Source organism: Rhinichthys klamathensis, unplaced genomic scaffold (genome assembly GCF_029890125.1).
Source record: "Rhinichthys klamathensis goyatoka isolate OS25496 unplaced genomic scaffold, OSU_Roscu_1.1 h1tg000076l_1, whole genome shotgun sequence".
In the NCBI taxonomy this organism is placed as follows: Eukaryota; Metazoa; Chordata; class Actinopteri; order Cypriniformes; family Leuciscidae; genus Rhinichthys; species Rhinichthys klamathensis.
In genome coordinates, this window is record NW_026606618.1 from 1,882,976 (window position 1) to 1,902,080 (window position 19,105).

Below are 19,105 nucleotides of genomic sequence, written 5' to 3' on the forward strand. Positions count from 1 at the left end.
TCCCGTCCGGCAACCGCGCGGTCGAACACGCGCCTCATCTCTTGCTCGAGTGCTTGGAACGAGGAGCAGCAAGCGTGTCTATTCTGCCACACCGCTGTTCCCCACTGAGCCGCGCGTCCAGACAGCAGCGTCATAACGAGTGCCACCTTACTCTCCTCAGAGGAAAACGTCACAGGCTGGAGAGAGAAAAAAATAGAGCATTTTGTTAAAAACGCTCTGCACAGGTCTGGTTCCCCAGAATACCTCTCCGGAGTGGGAATGCGCGGCTCTGGTCGGTTGAAGTTCGGAGACTCCGGGGGAACAGGCGGGGGCGGGGCTGGCGCAGCGGGACCTCTCAGACGTTGTATTTGAGAGGTGAGCTCCGACACCTGTGTTACCAGAGCCTGTATCGCCCGACCCGAGGATCCGATCTGTTCATCTTGTCGATCCATGCGGGCGTGGTTCTCGGCGACCATCTTCCCGACCTCGGCTGCACTCGCTGAATCCATGTAGGTGGTCAGATGGTTCTGTCACGGCACGAAAGAACAGTCGTGGATTCAATCGCGAGTAAATACAGGTGTTTATTAAACACAAGGTAGTGGCAAACAATGCAGTGGACGACAGACAGGCGACAGAACACAGGCTCGGTAACACAGGACTCCGTGGGCAGACGGCAAGGCAGGAAACAGCAGAATCCTCTCAGAAAAGGGCAGATACCACAGATCAGGAACAGTCTCTGGAAGCGGCTGCTGCTTCCCAGAACGAGGCGGAAAACACCGGATCAGGAACAGACTGGATACGGCTGACGCTCCTCAGAACAGGGCAGAGTCCAAACAACAGGAGAACAGACACTGGGCAAGGAGAAAGGACGGTGAGTAATCCGTAAACCTCAACAACCATCTGACAGAGACCAGACAACATGACAAACAATATATAGGACATTCTCATTCAAAACAGCTGGCGCTGATCAGCTCATCAGCGGAGATAACGAGCCGTGCTGATGAGCCGCGCCCATTCACACAACACGCACACACCTAGCGAGGGCGAGTCAATGAATCCATGAACCGTGACATCTTTACTTTATTAATATGTTCCTGGTCTTTGTGCTTATTGTGATTCATCGGTGCACATTATTTTAATTCAAAATAAAACAAGATTGTCTTGGCAATCTTTTGTCAAGTTATAATAACTTACTTCGCCTCTGAAATGACTTCGCCTAGACTGGACAATAGGCTGATCCATCAAATGACCCTCTTCAGGAACCATTTGAACCACTTAGAGTTGGTTTGTGATGTTGTATTATAGGTTATTCATCATATTTTTATTTTAGTTTATTTTTCACTTTATATTATTATCCAGAATTGTATTTTTCAGTATATTATTTTTGGCTAATATTTTAATTTATTTTCTAAATTATATTCCAGTTAATTCCATTTTATTTTATTTTCCATTTTATTTTATTTATTTAAAAAAAAAAATCCAGTTATTATCCAGTATTTTATTTTCCAGTTTTTCCAATATGTTATTTTATTTTCCAAATTATATTCCAGTTAATTCCAGTATTGTATTTTCCAGTAATTAAAAAAATAATGTTTTCACTGCCTTTTTATTAAGACAAATAGTTTTTTTTTTTTTGGTGCATTTTGGGAATTAGAATTATATTCATATGCTGCAGTTTAAGTGCATGTTGATCTTTACATTAGAGGGCTGCATTGGGATTGAGTCCCGCCGGGTCCCGCGGGACCCAACGCAAATCTCGCGGGAGCGGGCGGTTTGAACTTTTGGTGCGTTCACGTGCTATGGAAAATATGATATTTTCCACTTGTGAACTGGTGTGTTGTGTTCAAGTGCTTTTGTTGTCATAATGTGGTAAAAAGATGGAGATCCAGACCTGTTATTTAGCTAAAACTATTTTAGATTGCTTAAGTCATCTGCTACAGCAAGAAAATGATTTATCAAAACTCAACCGTAAATAATATGCTGTATATTTTCTAGATCATGAATAGGACATATTTTTACCATTCACAAATCTTGCGTTGCTCTCCGCCATTTTGAAAAGGTCAAAGGTAATCTCATCTCGGCAACTCGTGCATCAAAATATTCTACGAGTTGCCCAGTGGAAAATACCACATGAGGGGGTGTTCATGTGCATTTTCCATGTCGGCTTTTGGTATTTACCATAATTACCATAGCACGTGAACGCACCATTTGCTGCGGGCGGGAATGGGCGGACAAAAAACCTCTGCGGGATTGGGAGGTAGCCTAACGACATGATGGAGATGTCAATGATGTGGAAAAGAACCTTAAACGAGGTATTTACAGCACAAAACCTGAGCAAGGCAAGTCTGACATTTACTATTCATCTTCCTGATCAGTGCGTCAGAATACATGCAGGCCAGGGAAACGAAACCAACAACCCCATGAATCTCTTTAACAATAGCAATACAAATACGCGTTTTTTTCCTGCGGGACGGGAGAAGACACAAAGTCAGTGCATCTCTATTATTGTGCGGGAATAAATTATCCGAGTTTTGCGGGTGCGGGCGGGAGTGGACATACATATTGCGGGAGCGGGCGGGAGTGTAATGTTCACATAACTTACGTTGCGGGAGCGGGCGGTAATGGTAAAAAATTCGGCGGGCGCGGGCGGGAGCGGGATGAAGAAAACAGTCCCGCGCAGGACTCTACTTTACATTACAGATCATTGTAGATTTGATCTGCATGCAATCTTTACAAGGTAATTTTAAACTAGAATATTGCTATGAAATACTTACAAGCAAATCATTTTCATTTTCCAGCATTGGGTATTTATTTATTCATTGGTTAATATTTTTGTGTAATTTAATTTAGTTAGTTTACTTAAGTTTTTTTTAAAAACTTTATTTAAAATTGAAAGAAAAAGTATGGATTATGCACGCTATTGAATTTATTGTAAAATTGTCTCTCTCTCTCCACAGTGTTGATCATGCCGCGGAGCCCCATGTCTAGCGAGGAGGAAATGGCTCAGAGTTTCTCGGACTCGGTCAGTTCGGAATCAGACAGTTCCCGAGATGAGCCTCCCAGGCTGGATCGACCTACCAGTGGCCGACTGGACAACAGCCTGCGAGACACAACGCTCATCTGTGTGGTCATCCCTGACCTGCAGCAGTCTGTGCGTTCACACACTCATACAAACACTCGTGTTTCACCTCAGGCTGTTGGGCCATGTGGACCTTTCAAAATTATATTATAACAGTAAACTGCTTCCTTCTTACAGTTTCAGTCTTCTCTTTAGAGCTGTTTGGGTTTTAGTGGACTAAAAAATGAAAACGGATGCAACTGGGAGAGGCAACAAGTTTTTGACCTATTTTACACTCGTAAAGTAGAAAATTACATTTTCATGCATTAAATGAAGAAAGTTCAGAAAGGCAATATCATGTATAGACGAGCCTTTTCCAAATGTGAAAGTAATAGTTTTATATATTTGAAAATTTGACACACAAGCAAGCACAACAAATAGGTTAATATGCAAAATATAGTTTAAAATATTAACTTTAAGTGAACTTTAAGTCCCAAAATGACACTTTAAAAAAAATCCATAAACGTCACTACAACGATAGTTTAAAATCTACTCAATACGATTATGATAAATGTATGATGGGTTGGCATACTTCATGCATTGCAGCCCAATTTATTGTAATATTGCAACCAAACCAGGCTAAAAATGTAGAATTTGATTTATTGTAAATGAAAATCACTAATAGAAACCATTTTTACTGCTCATGCTCCAAACAGGTTTTAAAAAAAATATCTGTGCCTGTCATTACTGAAAATTTTATTTTAGGAAGTATTGAATTGTGCTGGCACATTGGTGATAAGGTTATGGTTAGCATATTGTGTTATTTCCAGTGTGATATTTATTGAGCGTTACAATTATCCCGGTTTCCATATTCTGCATTTACATGTCAACAATATCATCTCAGTCACAGTAACTGAATAAGAAGTAGGATAGAGTTCATTATTTCCTAACACAAAAAAGGGAAAAAAAGCAATTTTTCTGATGAGTATTCTTTCAAAGTATCCCAAGAAACGTCTCGGTTACTTATGGTAACCCTCGTTCCCTGAGGGAGGGAACGGAGACGTAGGTCAGACTGACCAATAGGAATCTCGCTAGAGAGCCAATCTACTTCGAGTGAAACTAAAACAAGCCAATGCACATTGGCATGCAATCATTTGCATCAGCTGCGCGTCCTCGTCAGCGCGGGTATTTAACAGCAGCTGTTATGATTGCACACTAGTTTTTTGCTGAGGAGCCAAACCTGAAAAAGCTGGCCCCCCGGCGGGCGGCAGCAGATGTGGCGACGGGACCTACGTCTCCGTTCCCTCCCTCAGGGAACGAGGGTTACCATATGTAACCGAGACGTTCCCTATCGGTCAGTCACTACAACGTAGGTCAGACTGACCAATAGGAATCCCTACCAAAGCGCCACAGCTGCTGCACCCCATCCAGCGCCCCATGCAAGCCTCTACACCTTCTTGCCTAGAAGGACGATAGGAGGAGGCTACACACAGAGTGTATCTGTCACTGTTGTTCCGTAATAACCCATACAGTGAGATTATTTGATAACACTGGGAAAGCGTGCCCTTCAGTTAGGAAGGAGGACGCTGCGGAAGCCACTTACTTCAAGGAGTTATGTGGGGAAGACATACGGACTAGCCCGAAGGCTGTACTACATATGAGATAGTGGGTGACTTAGCCCAAGGGAAAGACACGGGCTTCCGTTAGGAGCAGCCGTGGAATTATACACATATGGGATCCCCGTAGGGTCACACATATGGAACCCAGCCCAGATCCGGTTCTCAAGGATTCAGTGGATAAAGGCCTGGCACCTGGACGCTCCGCCATGTCCGGGCCGAGGGGTTTTTGGAGGACTCAACAGGTTTTTCACTCTGGAGCAATAAGGGTGCACAGTAGGGTGCAGCAAGCCGACAGAGCCGGGCCTCTCGGTGCATCTACCTGTTTAGGGTGAGAACACGGGAGGAGACCGGCTCTACACGTAGGCTATAATATCTAGCGAACGTGTTAGGTGTCGCCCAGCCCGCAGCTCTACAGATATCTGTTAGCGAGGAGCCACGTGTCAGCGCCCAGGAGGATGCAATGCCTCTCGTGGAGTGTGCATGCAACCTGAGCGGGCAGGGCACGCCTTGAGCTTGGTAAGCCAAGGCGATGGCATCCACTATCCGGTGGGCCATCCTCTGCTTGGAGACAGCCTTTCCCCTCTGCTGGCCTCCGTAACAGACAAAGAGCTGGTCTGAGGTCCTGATGCTTTGAGTTCTGTCCACGTACATACGCAGAGCGCGAACGGGACAGAGCAAAGCCAGGGCTGGGTCTGCCTCCTCCAAAGGCAGCGCTTGCAGGTTCACTACCTGGTCTTTGAAGGGAGTGGTAGGAACCTTGGGCACATAGCCAGGCCGGGGTCTTAGTACCACATGGTTGTCACCCGGCCCGAACTCTAGGCACGATTCGTCGACCGAAAATGCGTGCAGGTCTCCTACCCTCTTGACAGAGGCCAGTGCAACCAGCAGCAAAGTCTTCATGGAAAGAAGCTTTAAGTCTACTGACTGCAGAGGCTCAAAGGGAACATCCTGAAGTGCTCGAAGCACCAGGGAAAGATCCCAAGAGGGTATGGAGGGGAATCGAGGAGGATTTAATCGTCTCGCCCCCCTAAGAAACCTGACGACCAGGTCATGCTTCCCCACTGTTTTGCCATCTATGTGGTCGTGATAAGCTGAAATAGCGGCAGCATGTACTTTGAGGGTGGAGGGAGACAGCCTTCGCTCCAACCCTTGCTGCAAGAAGGAAAGCACAGACCCTATCGAACATCTCCGGGGGTCTTCTCGGCGAGAAGAACACCACTCGATGAACAGGTTCCACTTCAGGGCATAAACACGTCTCGTGGACGGCGCCCGTGCTGAAGTGATGGTGTTAAGTACCTCAGGGGGTAAGTCACCTAGAACCTCCGCGTCCCGTCCAGGGACCAGACATGGAGTTTCCAGAGGTCTGGACGCGGGTGCCATAGGGTGCCCCGTCTCTGAGTCAGAAGATCCTTCCTCAGAGGAATGGGCCAGGGAGGGACTGTCCCAAGGAGCATGAGTTCTGGGAACCAAGTCCGGGTGGGCCAATAGGGAGCCACCAGAAGGACCTGCTCCTCGTCCTCCCTGACTTTGCACAGTGTCTGTGCAAGTAGGCTCACTGGGGGAAACGCATATTTGCGGAGGCCCCGGGGCCAGCTGTGTGCCAGTGCGTCCGTGCCGAGTGTTCCCTCGGTCAGGGAGTAAAACAGCTGGCAGTGGGAGGTCTCTGAAGAGGCAAACAGGTCTACCTGAGCCTCTCCGAACTCTCTCCAGATCAGCTGAACCACCTGAGGGTGGAGTCGCCATTCTCCCGGAAGCACAGCTCGGGATAGCTCGTCGGCCACACGGTTGAGCACGCCAGGGACATACATGGCTCGAAGCGACCTCAGACGCTTCTGACTCCAGAGGAGGAGATGGCGGGCGAGTTGCGACATGCAACGGGAGCGTAGACCACCTTGTCGGTTGATGTACGCAACGGTCGCTGTATTGTCCGTACGGACCAGTACGTCCCTGCCCTGTAGCGACCTTTTCAAGCGGCTCAGAGCAAGATGTACTGCTAGCAACTCGAGGCAATTGATGTGCCAATGCAGTTGGGGAGCCGTCCACACCCCTGACACTGCATGCCCGTTGTACGTGGCACCCCAGCCGGTGGCGGAGGCATCTGTGAAAACCACAGCATGCCTGGAGACCTGTTCCAAGGGGACTCCTGCCCGAAGGAACGAGAGGTCTGACCACGGGCTGAAGGTCTGGTGGCAGGCCGGTGTGATTGCCACCCGGTGAGTGCCATGATGCCACGCCCATCTCGGGACTCGGCCGTGAAGCCAGTGCTGAAGCGGTCTCATATGAAGCAAGCAGAGCGGAGTTACCGCTGCTGCCGCCGCCATATGCCCCAGGAGCCTCTGAAAAAATTTCAGTGGGACCGCTGTCCTGCCTTTGAACGTGTTCAAGCAGTTCAGCACCGACTGAGCGCGCTGCTCTGTGAGGCGCGCTGTCTGTGCGACCGAATCCAACTCCATACCGAGAAAAGAGATCCTCTGCACAGGGGCGAGTTTGCTCTTTTCCCAGTTGACCTGAAGGCCCAACTGGCTGAGGTGCGTGAGCACGAGGTCCCTGTGTTCGCATAACTGATCTCGAGAGTGTGCTAGTATAAGCCAGTCGTCGAGATAGTTGAGGAGGCGAACGCCCTGTTTTCTCATGGGAACAAGGGCCCCCTCCGTGACTTTCGTGAAGACACGGGGAGACAGGGACAGCCCGAAGGGCAGGATCTTGTACTGATATGCTCGACCCTCGAACGCAAAGCGCAGAAACGGCCTGTGTCGAGGAAGAATCGAGACATGAAAGTACTCGTCCTTCAGGTCGATCGCTGCAAACCAATCTTGGGGACGGATGCATCCGAAAATGCGTCTCTGCGTGAGCATTTTGAACGGTAGCTTGTGGAGGCTCCGATTCAAAACTCGCAGATCCAAGATTGGTCGTAACCCACCACCTTTCTTGGGTACAATGAAGTAGGGACTGTAATGCCCTGACCTCATATCGGCTGGAGGGACCGGCTCTATCGCGTCCTTCGCCAGCAGGACTGCGATCTCCGCACGCAAGACATGGGCATCGGCTGCTCTCACTGTAGTGGAGTGGATGGCCCGAAACTTGGGGGGGCGCCGGGCGAACTGAATCGCATAGCCGAGCCTGATGGTCCGAATGAGCCAGCGAGACGGACCGGGGAGCGCTAACCAGGCTCTCAGAGACCGTGCAAGCGGGACCAAAGGGACCGTAGGCGTACCCGGAGTGGGGCAGCGAGGTGGAACACAGGGATGCGGCTCGGGAGGCTCTCTCGGGGAGGCGGCCCGTAGCAGGGTCTGTGTGTGCTGTGCAGCACTTACCTGGTTCCACGGGGCAGGAGGTGCAGGAGGCGGCTCGGTGGCGTTCTCGAACTGCGCACTGCTGCTCACTGGCGACAGAGGAGGCGGATGAGAGTGGTGAGGATTCTGTCCCCCCACTGCTCTCCGGGTCCTCTTCGGACCCAGAGATGGTAGAAACTGCTCTTTTATTGAAAATTTGGGTACCGCTGGTTTTAAGGCCAGCGGCGGAACACAAACAAAACGAAACACAGGATTTTACACCAGGCCCTCTTCCGGGGGAGGGAGCGATGCGGTCATCGTCTCCTGGAGAGCAGTCCCTTCCATCTCCGGATCGCCCGTCCTGGGGCCGCTTACCTCTGGCTTTGCCACCCTTCTTGGCGGGGGCCTGGACGGGCGGGGCGGCCTGCCTGCGACTGGCTCCACGGCGCCATTTAGGTGGAGGCTGCTGCTGCAGCGCGGGAGCAGGGGCAGAGGCAGGAGGACGCCCCCGGCGACGAGCAGACTGAGGAGCCGCAGGCGGTGGGTTGGAGGCAGCAGCTGACCGCCGCGGCAGGATATGCTTGATGGCCTCAGTCTGCTTTTGTACAGCCGAGAACTGCTGGGCGAAGTTCTCGACCGCGTCGCCGAAGAGGCCGGTCTGGGACACGGGGGAGTTGAGGAACCGGAGCTTCTCAGCCTCACTCATGTCTGCCAGACACAGCCAGAGATGGCGCTCCTGGACCACCAAGGTGGACATCGCATGACCCACTGACCGCGCGGTGACCTTCGTCGCACGAAGCGCGAGGTCCGTTGCGGCACGAAGTTCCTGGAGAACTTGTGGATCATGACCACCCTCTTGCAGGTCCTTCAGTGCCTTGGCCGGATGGACCTGCAGCAACGCCATGGCGTGCATGGCAGAGGCAGCTTCCCCGCCCGGGAAGGAAGACACGGTTCTCCGCGCCGAGTGGAGTTAGGGCACAGTTGCATAGCAACGGCCCGTTCCACTGGCGGGATGCGCGTGTATCCCTTAGCTGCCCCGCCATCAAGGGTGGTGAGGGAGGAGGAGCCAACCGGAACGGTTTCTGGCAGTAAAAGGTGCCGTCCACGTTCCCGTAAGCTCCTCATGCACTTCCGGGAAGAAAGGCACTGAGGTGGGTTGCTGAGAACCAGCGCGCGCCACCCCGAGATACCAATCATCCAACCTCGAGGGTTCGGGACACGGTGGAGGATTCCACACGAGCCCGACCCCGTTGGCGGCCCGGGAGAGCATGGCCATCATCTCCGGGTCCGTCTCAGGCACCGCTGGCACCCCCGAAGGAGGCAGCGGTGCCGAGTCGTCGTCCGCAGAGAGGTCTGACCCACCCTCCGATGCAGCGATCGACATCTGGTCACTGGGAGCCCCAAAGGAGACAACCGGTACACACCTCGAGGATGGTCCAGCTCTCTCCAATGGAGGCTCAACTGGCTGCGGAGCATGAGAGGGGTGAGGGCTCCTAGGGGGTTGGTTCCCCGAAGGAGACGCGCTCACCGTGTTCCTCAGGTCACCCGCGCCACCGCCCGAAGCAACCCTCTGAGGAGGATTGGATCGAGGCAGAGGCACGGGGACTCCGCCCCTTTGCAGGAACAAGAGTCTCGACCGTAGCTCCGCGATGGTCATCTTCCCACAATGGGTACATGACTCATCCACAAACGCTGCCTCAGCGTGTTCAATGCCCAGACACACAAGGCAGCGTTTGTGACCATCCTGTGAGCCCAGGTAACGACCGCATCCAGAAACACACAAATAGAAAGTCATCTTTTTCTTTTTAAAAGACGCTCTCTATTTGTGTAAGCTCTTTTAGGGACTGCTCTCACTGGTGCTGAAACACGCAGGGGAACAGTCACTGCGAACACAGACAGGAATGTGCACCTGTCTGTGCGCGATCTCTCTCTCTCTCTCTCGCTGTCTTACCAGCTGTGAAAACAGCTTTTGAGCGCTCGTACGGCGCACCTTACCAGCTGTTACAACAGCTTTTTGGTTTTGCTCAACACACCACAGACAGGAGAGAGAAAAAGAAGACTGCTCGCGCTGCCGTGCTGTAACTCCCGCACCGGGAAGGAGAGGTCCAAAGAAGAGGCTCGTAGTCACACTCTGTAGAATTAAACATGAAGCGTTTGGCTCCGAAGCAAAAAGCTAGTGTGCAATCATAACAGCTGCTGTTAAATACCCGCGCTGACGAGGACGCGCAGCTGATGCAAATGATTGCATGCCAATGTGCATTGGCTTGTTTTAGTTTCACTCGAAGTAGATTGGCTCTCTAGCGAGATTCCTATTGGTCAGTCTGACCTACGTTGTAGTGACTGACCGATAGGGAACAAGAAGTTTAGGTGGGACATATTAACGTCATTTTTTGGTGCGAAAGGACATTCTAGAGAGCATTTGATTGGACAAAGTGTGTAGTCTGTGTAGTGCAGGATGAGTCATCAATTTTTATGGTGTTTTACCTGAATGAAAATACTAAATTTAAATGCATTTATCTGAATTTTGTCAATATTTAGGAGTTCATTAGCATAACTAATGATATCAAAACATACATGGACAGGACACAAAACTAAATCTGATTTGATGTGCCTTTAAAGGTAGCCTACAGTTAAGGTGCTGTCACATTTATGATTGTTTAGCGAATTTTCGTGGATGGACAAATCTAATTGATTCTATACACTGAAAACACTAATAAGTTGATTGAACTCAATTGATTTGAGTAAACTCGTTCCCTCAATTTTATTGAGTAATGGGGTCTCCCAAAACGTGCATATTTAAGTGTACTTGACTTGGTGCTTATGTAGACTTGACTTAAATTGTTTAGGTCACCAAACTTGACGATTATTTACTTAAACAATAAAGTTAACTTAACTTAGTGTTGATTTCAAGTGTACTTGTATATTTAAGTACACAGCAAAATCCCCAGTGTTAAATTAACACTGCTCAGTGTTTATATCAGTCCACACTCAAGAGTGTTATAAGTAACACTGAAGCAGTGTTAAAGGTAATGAGATAATTAAGTGAATAATTGAGTGATGATTGAGCATTATTGAAGTTACCTGATGTTAACAAGCAGAATCACTGAAGGAGAAAACCATAATTTTTAAGTCACCGTTATGGTGATAAGTGTTTGTTTTAGTTGGGCTCTTGACCCTTTGATCATTAACTTTATATTTTGTTTGACTGCTGTAACTCAGTTATAACAGCCAGATGAACAAATAGAAAAGGTGATCTGATGGTGGTGATTGTGTTTTAACATAATCATTACTTTACAATCTTTTGACCTGAATCCTAAACTAAACTCATTTAAAGCCCAATTTCTGAGTTAGATTTATGTTATTAATTATAGCAACACTGTCCTTGTACAGCATTACATTTTCAACGATTACATCATAATGCAAACAATTTCTTTGAAGTTGTTCTTATACATATTCAGTGTTTCCCCTACAATGTATTTTGCAGCGGCGCAGCGCCGCCACTGGATTTTCAGCGCCGCTGCAAAATCTTCACATGATTAGTAATATCACGACATTCACTTAGACACCTAAAAACACTGAGACATGGCGACCGCCGGTGCTGCTAATGCGGTGGCTCTGATTCCACTTGTTGACAAGAAAGGAGGAAAGAGTCACATATGGAAATATTTTCGATTAGGCTAATGTCACGTTGCCATAAGGGTCCGTTCACATAGCGCGTTTTTCTGCGCGTGCAAATTCGTTATTTCAAATGTAGGCGCGCGGGAAGCGCGCTCGTTTTTCCAGGCCGCCTCTGTTCATGGTTGCATAGCAACGACAGACGCCACGGGAGAACAAGCGCCTTTGGAAAGGAGAAAGCGGCGCTCTCCATGAGGACGAGGAAGTATCAGCAAAGAATTCAATTGATTTCTAGCCCTTGCATTAGCTTTACTACTAGATTTATTATGGAGATGAGAAATAAAAAGCCGCACTGTACAGCTGTTCGGCCGAGCTTTCGATGTTATGGAAAGGCCGAAGCTGATCGGTTGGTTTTTGTCACATGGCCTGTTGAGATGAGATGTTACGATGTTTTCATCTCGCATCTACAATTGAAACAACGAATTTGCGCGCAAAAAACGCGATATGTGAACGGCCCCTAAAGTGGACTCAGGTGCGGTTGTATCGGGGTAGTTTTATGAGTAGGAGTACATGAGCACAGTATCGGACCGACACCCGAGTAACGTTACTGTTTATGTCATTATTAGTTCGTCAGAAAAGCAGTTCTAGGCTTATTCTTGGCTGGATAACTCTTAGCAGGTTTAAAAAGCCTTTTAAAATTAAATAAGAACAGTTTTGGATTAAATAAAAGTACAGTCAAGTCAAATAAAACACGTTTTGTCTCCTGTATTGTTTGGTAACACTACAATAAGACACAATTCATTAACATTACTTAATGCATTATCTAACAAACACATTGAGTGAACAATATATTTATACAACATGAATTAATGTTTGTGAATATTATTTAATACAAACACTTGATTGTTCATGTTTGTTCACTTAATTCATTGTGCATTAAATAATGTTAACATAAAACTTTTGATTTAAAAAATGTTAGAAAAATTCCAGTGCTCACAGATTGGGTGTGGCCTTTGCCATTAAGATAAAATTTTCAATAAATTCTAAATAATCTTTTCCTGGGTTGTGCCATTTCATTTTCCCCCTATCAAGAAAATTAACACAAAACAAAAGCGTGAAAAATCCTGTCTAAAATTATAAAATGAAGGTTTCTGTTTGTGACCAGTTCAAGGTACGTGCTGCAATAATCATGCCTTGAATCTGTTGATGGTATATCATATTTGTATGTCTCAAAATGTCAATTTCTATCCACAAAACTTGCCAGAAGTCATGGTTTAAGGGGTTATTTAAAAAAACAATTCTTCCAGAGGTACATCGCGCGCGACCTGGTAACATCCTCCGGCACGTGACAGCACTGCTGCTGAAAAAATTTCTAGGGGAAACACTGCATATTACTGTATATTATTTTTAGACACACAGACATCAAGATTTAGCGTATGAATCTCAGCAATGGTGATAAACAGATCACCTCTGAACAAAAGCTCATTATTTATTCATGCAGCAATGCATGATGGGAGCCATGAATGAGTTTTGATTGGTGGCACCCAGAATGCACTGCAACATGCTTTATGTCACCATTGTTGAGATTCAGAGGCTGATTCTTGATCTCTATGTGTCTAAAATAATTTGATCTACTTATTTTTTATGATAACAACCTTAAAAGAGAATATTTGGATTAAAATTTAAATGTTACAAATATTATATAAAATATAAACAGCGCAGGTGAACATGATTCAGCTTTATATGACTTCAAAGATTAAATTCCAATAATTATGAAATAATGATTATGTTAAACACAATCACCACCATCAGATGACCTTTTCTATTTGTTCATCTGGTTACAACTGAGTTACAGCCATCAAACAAAATATAAAGTTAATAAGTTAAGGGTCAAGAGCCCGACTAAAGCAAACACTGATCTCCACAACGGTGACTTAAAAATTATGGTTTTCTCCTTCAGTGATTCTGCTTGTTATCATCAGGTGTCTTCAATAATGCTCAATCATCACTCAATTAATCACTTAATTATCTCATTAACTTTAACACTGCTTCATTGTTACAGTCTACATAAGCACCAAGTTAAGTACACTTAAATATGCACGTTTTGGGAGACCCCATTACTCAATTAAATTGAGGGAACGAGTTTACTCAAATCAACTGAGTTCAATCAACTTATTAGGGTTTTCAGCCTTGCGATCTGGATTTTTGCATGAGGGCGGAAAAAATGTCCACGCTGATTTCACAAAGGGTCAAAAATTGGTAAACGCAGAAAGCGGTTTGGTTTGAAAGTGACTTCTTTGTGAGCTGTTTCATACACTGCAACACTAGACAAATGGGATTTTTTTTGCCCACAATGTTTTGCCAAAATTTTACTAATGTGACTGCACCTTTACAGTTATTACCGTTTAATTATTAATGCTTTCACCGCCATTGACTAAAATTTCCAGCTTTCCGTGTTTTCACTGTTATACGGTAGGGGGGGGGCTATTACGCATCTTCTGAAAGAGTACTGAATCTCCTGATCAAAACACAGGCGAAGAAGAAGTAGAAACAACAAGCGATTTCATATTATGTAAGCATATACGATCACCAACATTAAACGGCATATAAATCAAAACTGCCTAATGTTACTGAATGAAATGTCGACCCAGGACGAGTTATAGGACTGTGAAAGCATTAGGGGTGTTGATGAACTCGATCTACTCCCATCTGTTATGATCATCTTTTTCTCCGTTTTTTGCTTTTTTTATGAAACTTACCCACATTCAAGGAATGCATGAAGCTAGAATAAAACGGGTTTTTGTTTAAAACCAGAATGTCTGTTCTTTCTTTTGATATATTGCATGTTCAGATATTCATACAACAAAATACTTGGGGTGCCATGAATGTTTGTGAAAATGATCAAAAACACTGGTGTTGGCTGGCAACTTTTTTAAAAGACACTGGCGGGGAAAGAGTTAAGGTCGAAGAAAGGGTTGAAAATGTTCATGAAAAATGAAAATACGATCTTAGGGACATACAAAATGCATTTTGTGTTATACTACTACATACGTATTTTTATTTATAAAATGTCATTCTGTCAGTCAACCAATACCAAATAATGTCAAAAAGCACAGTTTGTGTTTTCCTCTGTTGTTTTCTCCCTCAGCACACAAATGTTTTCCCCTTGTTAATCTGTACACCTGCTATAGGCTGATAGAGCGTCTCTCTGTCTCTCTCTTTCCCTCTCTCTCTGTGGCTTTGCCAGAAATCCATGAAGTTCAGTCCTGATGCCACAGTATGGGTTGCTAAGCAGCAGATCCTGTGTACACTCACACAGAGTCTGAGGGATGTGCTCAACTACGGGCTCTTCCAGCCGGCCGTGGACGGGAGGGAAAGTGGTTTCCTGGAGGAAGAACGACCCCTCAGAGACTATCCGCTACCCTCCACTAAAGGCGTTCCGACCCTTGAGGTAACACGTCAACTTAACGTGATGTAACTGTGGCACAATACATGCAAGAATTTCGGAAAGGGACATGGGACATCACTATCTGCAAAGTACTTCCACAAACATCCACAGGAATTATGCTTAACTAGAAGTTAATCTGCCTTGAACAGTAGTCCTGTCCCTAAAAGGAAGATTTAGGCAACTTTAAAGCTCAAATAGCACACATCTTTGTACAAAACAATCCAAAATATGAGCTCAACATTTTGGCTATTATTGTTTTATTTATTTGAAAACACTTTACAATAAGGTTTCATTTGTTAACATTACATTAGTTAACATTAACTAATAATGACCAATACCTCTACAGCATTTATTAAATCAAAAGTTGTATTTGTTAGTATTAGTTAATACACTGTGAATCAACACGGACAAACAATGAACATCTGTATTTTTATTAACTAACATTAACAAAGATTAATAAATGTTGTAAAAATATATTGCTCACTGTTAGTTCATGTTAGTTAATACAATAAATAATGTTAACAAAACCTTATTGTGAAGTGTTACCCTTTTTTTCTAATTAAGGAACAAATCAAAATGGTTTTCTGTGGTAATCAACATGAACAACAATTAATAAGTAATCAAAATACTTTTATTGTGAGTATAATTGACCTTGTATATTTAATATTTATGTCAAGGAGGATCATCTTTTATATTTTTATTATTTTTATTAAAGGAACATCAGAATTGCTTTCTGTGATAATCAACATGAACAATAATTAAAATCAGTAATTAAAAAGATTTTGTGAATACAAATGACCATGTATTATTTATGTTTTATTTTTATTTATTTAATTTTCAATTAAAAGAGCATCAGATTTGTTTTCTTTGCTAATCAACATGAACAATCATTATGATTATCAAAATATTTTGTTATATTCGCCTTTGGCTAAGCCACACCCTAAAATGTAGATTGACCAATCACAGCGCAGCCAAGAACGAGCTCCCACAGAGGTCCGACACTTTTTCACAGCGCTCCATTGACTTTAACACAGGCATCTCATATTTTTGGTCTCGGCAGGCTATTACCGTCGTAGTTTTATCAAAAAATATGATTAAGCGTTGTGCCTGGGGCATTTGTAACACAGATACGCGTTTCCCAGAGAGGTTGGAGGGGGGTGTCCGTTTTTTTTCCTTCCCAAAACCGAAGTCAAATCCTGACAAGTGTCGTCTTTGGATTAAACTGTGTGGACGTCCTCACAGTCAGCTACGTTAAACCCCTCAACAAGCTCACTTGTGTGCTCTAAAGTAAATGTTGCTTTTAACCTTAATGTGAAGTTATACTAATTAGACAGTGTTATGCTGTTAGGTTATGATTTCGGTTCTCTAACGTTAACGTTACCCTAATTAATGAAGAATGGTGCTAGCAAGCAAGCTTAGCGATAAGTTATCACGTAACGTTAACGTAAGTCAGGATTGTATGTTTTGAGTAGCGGCTGGATGTTAGCTAACTTTGTTATTCAAGATACAAACACCTAACGTTAATGTTACAGACACGCTGTGGTAGTTTTGAAGGTGACTAACGTTACCGCCACCGTGTTGCCACAGTCCAACATTATTGTTTAAATTTCTTTAAAAAATGACCAAATTTGAAAGGTGAGACTTTGTTTAATATGTTTAATATGAAAAGTAACCTGGTCTGTCAGCCTGTTGTCAGTCTCCTCTCTGCTCCGCGATGTATTTTTCACTGCTTGAGAACATGGTGTGTGCGTGAGAGCGGCGTAGTAGCTTGACGGACATAGCGACAGTAACTAAGGGGGGCGGGGCTTAGCCAAAGGTGAATTGTGAGCTTAATATACTTGCTACATGTACATAGACTTAAATTACAAAAAGTGTTTTTTTTTTTTTTTACAATTGAAGGAACAAATTGAAAAAGTTTTCTGTTGTAATAAACATGAAGAACAATTAATATAAGTAATCATGTATTTTATTGTGAGTATAAAACATCCATTCATATTATTCATGACAAGGATGATCACAATGACAAAATGGTTTTGACATTGATGATAACTGCTCTAAATTGCTACCAACGCAGCGTTATAAGGCCGGAGTCCTCCTCAAGATGTGCTTTCTGTACAGGAGCATTCTCAGCTCTCTCTGTGAAAAGGCTGATGTCAGGCTGGTGTAACAGGAACCTTTGTAGTGCTCCTGTACGTTTCGTTCAAGCCCCAGGGCCTGATATAATCATACCACTATCAAGCCAACAACCAACCAAAAAAAAAAAGCTGCGAATGGAGTATAATGAAACGTATTTCTATTTTATCATTTGTTTGAGCTAAAGATTATATACATTATTTATTTAAAAACATTATCAAGATTGTTTATATGCTAAATCTGTTTTCTATTGTACTTTCTAGTTAATGCTATATTATTTGGAGATTATTATAAGTGTATTTTTTTTGTCAAAATGTTTATTATATTGATGGTATTCATTTCTAAATTAAACCAATACAGCATATAAACTGTATTTTTATCTGATTCAATTTTGCAGTTCCGCTACAAGAGCAGAGTGTACCAGCAGCCAAACGTCAATGAAAAGCAAATCGAAAAACTTCACACACAGGTGAGAAATAAATATTTTGCTGTGACATATGTAGATTAGCCTACTATGCGTATTTGTCTATTTTTGACATGCAGGTGGTGATTAACTTGTTAAGTTATGATAATTTAGTCTTTTACATACATACATTATTTCCTTAATTGCAAGTAGAACAGTGTCGTGGGATGCGACTGTTAAAACGGGAAAGAAACATTTGAAATCTTGCTTTTTATATTCAGTCACTAGGATTGAATATCTAACATACAACATCCATTTTACATTCTGCTGCTAAATAATGCAGCAGGCCGGAGCATTTGCATACATTTGGACTTAGCAGGACTGTTGGGTCGAGATGTTCACTGATGTTGACGTTTTAGTGTTTTGGACAGTTTTTGCTCTGTGGTCATGAGCGTTTTTGCAATCACCGGTGGAGGTTATTCCACGATCCTCGACCCAAAAGCAGCCCTGAAGCTCTGAACCATGCTTTAATTGCTGACTTCTTCCAGAACTGTGTGTCCTGTGCTGTGCTCGGTGTCTTTACAACCCATTTATCTCTCGTCCCCACACTGCTTCCCTCAGCATTTAAAACTCTCCCTCTCATTGCTCTGAGCTTTCAAGCTCCCTTAATAAGTTATTATATTATAGCTCCGTAAGCCGCCAGGGTTTGCAAAGGATGACGTAGGAACAGCTTTGTGTACGTCCTTGTTTCTGAGGAACAGATATTCATCCCACTTCGATGAATTATAAATGCAACAGTTGCAAATGCTTTGTGGGGGTTTTCTGTTAAAATCTGACTTCATTATGAAAAGTTAAAAGGTGAAGATGTTACATTAAAGGTGAAGATGTTACATTAAAGGTGCAGTATGCAATATTGACAGAGTGGTTGAAGTCCAAATTCAAAATATTGGAGGGAGTTGTTTCCCCAGCTCTCCTCAGACTTCGCAGGTTCAAGCTCTCGCAGGTTGCCAGATTGAGGACACATTAGCGCAATTGACAATGGAAGTAGACAAGCCTCATGCTGTAAGTTTATCAGTTTATTAAAGTGTTTTAATATGCCTCTAGAGATATTTAGATAGATGCTGAGGTTTTTTAGGTCGGGTAGAATCTGCAATCGCTGACCCAGTTTGTTTGCTGGCTTCCTGAGCTGCAATGTGCTGTGTTTTCCAGCAACTGGCAACCCGGGGTGTTGAAATACTATAGGGTAAATTGGGCGATCACACAGACTGAAACAAAAAAAGACATTCCGACACGGAACGCACATTTCAGAGTAGAATATCTGTCTGTAGCATTGTTTTTCAGAGAAATTATGTGAACTAGAAGTATGTGAACTAGTATAACATATTATGGTATTTTTATGCTTTAGTACAATTACATACAGCACCTTTAAAGAGCTATTATCTACCTTATCTGACCCATGAAAATGTATTTTATTGGCTTAATCCATGGAAAACTGTAATAACTGAAGAATCCTGACTCTTCTCATTCAACTCAATAGCAGTTGTTCGGCTGGAGCATGAATTCTGCCATCTTTGCTTA

The 19,105-nt window shown here is 44.3% G+C and overlaps 1 protein-coding gene across 5 annotated transcripts in view; it reads left to right on the forward strand.

Moving 5' to 3' along the window:
* The window catches only part of shank2b (SH3 and multiple ankyrin repeat domains 2b), a 152,691-nt gene that overhangs the window by 24,376 nt on the left and 109,210 nt on the right, over nt 1-19,105 (forward strand). For all 5 annotated transcript variants that reach the window (XM_056250875.1, XM_056250877.1, XM_056250876.1 and 2 more), the window contains exons 2-4: nt 2,937-3,130; nt 14,791-14,994; nt 17,522-17,593. In XM_056250875.1, the coding sequence (XP_056106850.1) occupies nt 2,945-3,130; nt 14,791-14,994; nt 17,522-17,593 (462 nt within the window). In that variant the 5' untranslated portion in view covers nt 2,937-2,944. The remainder of the gene's footprint in view (nt 1-2,936; nt 3,131-14,790; nt 14,995-17,521; nt 17,594-19,105) is intronic.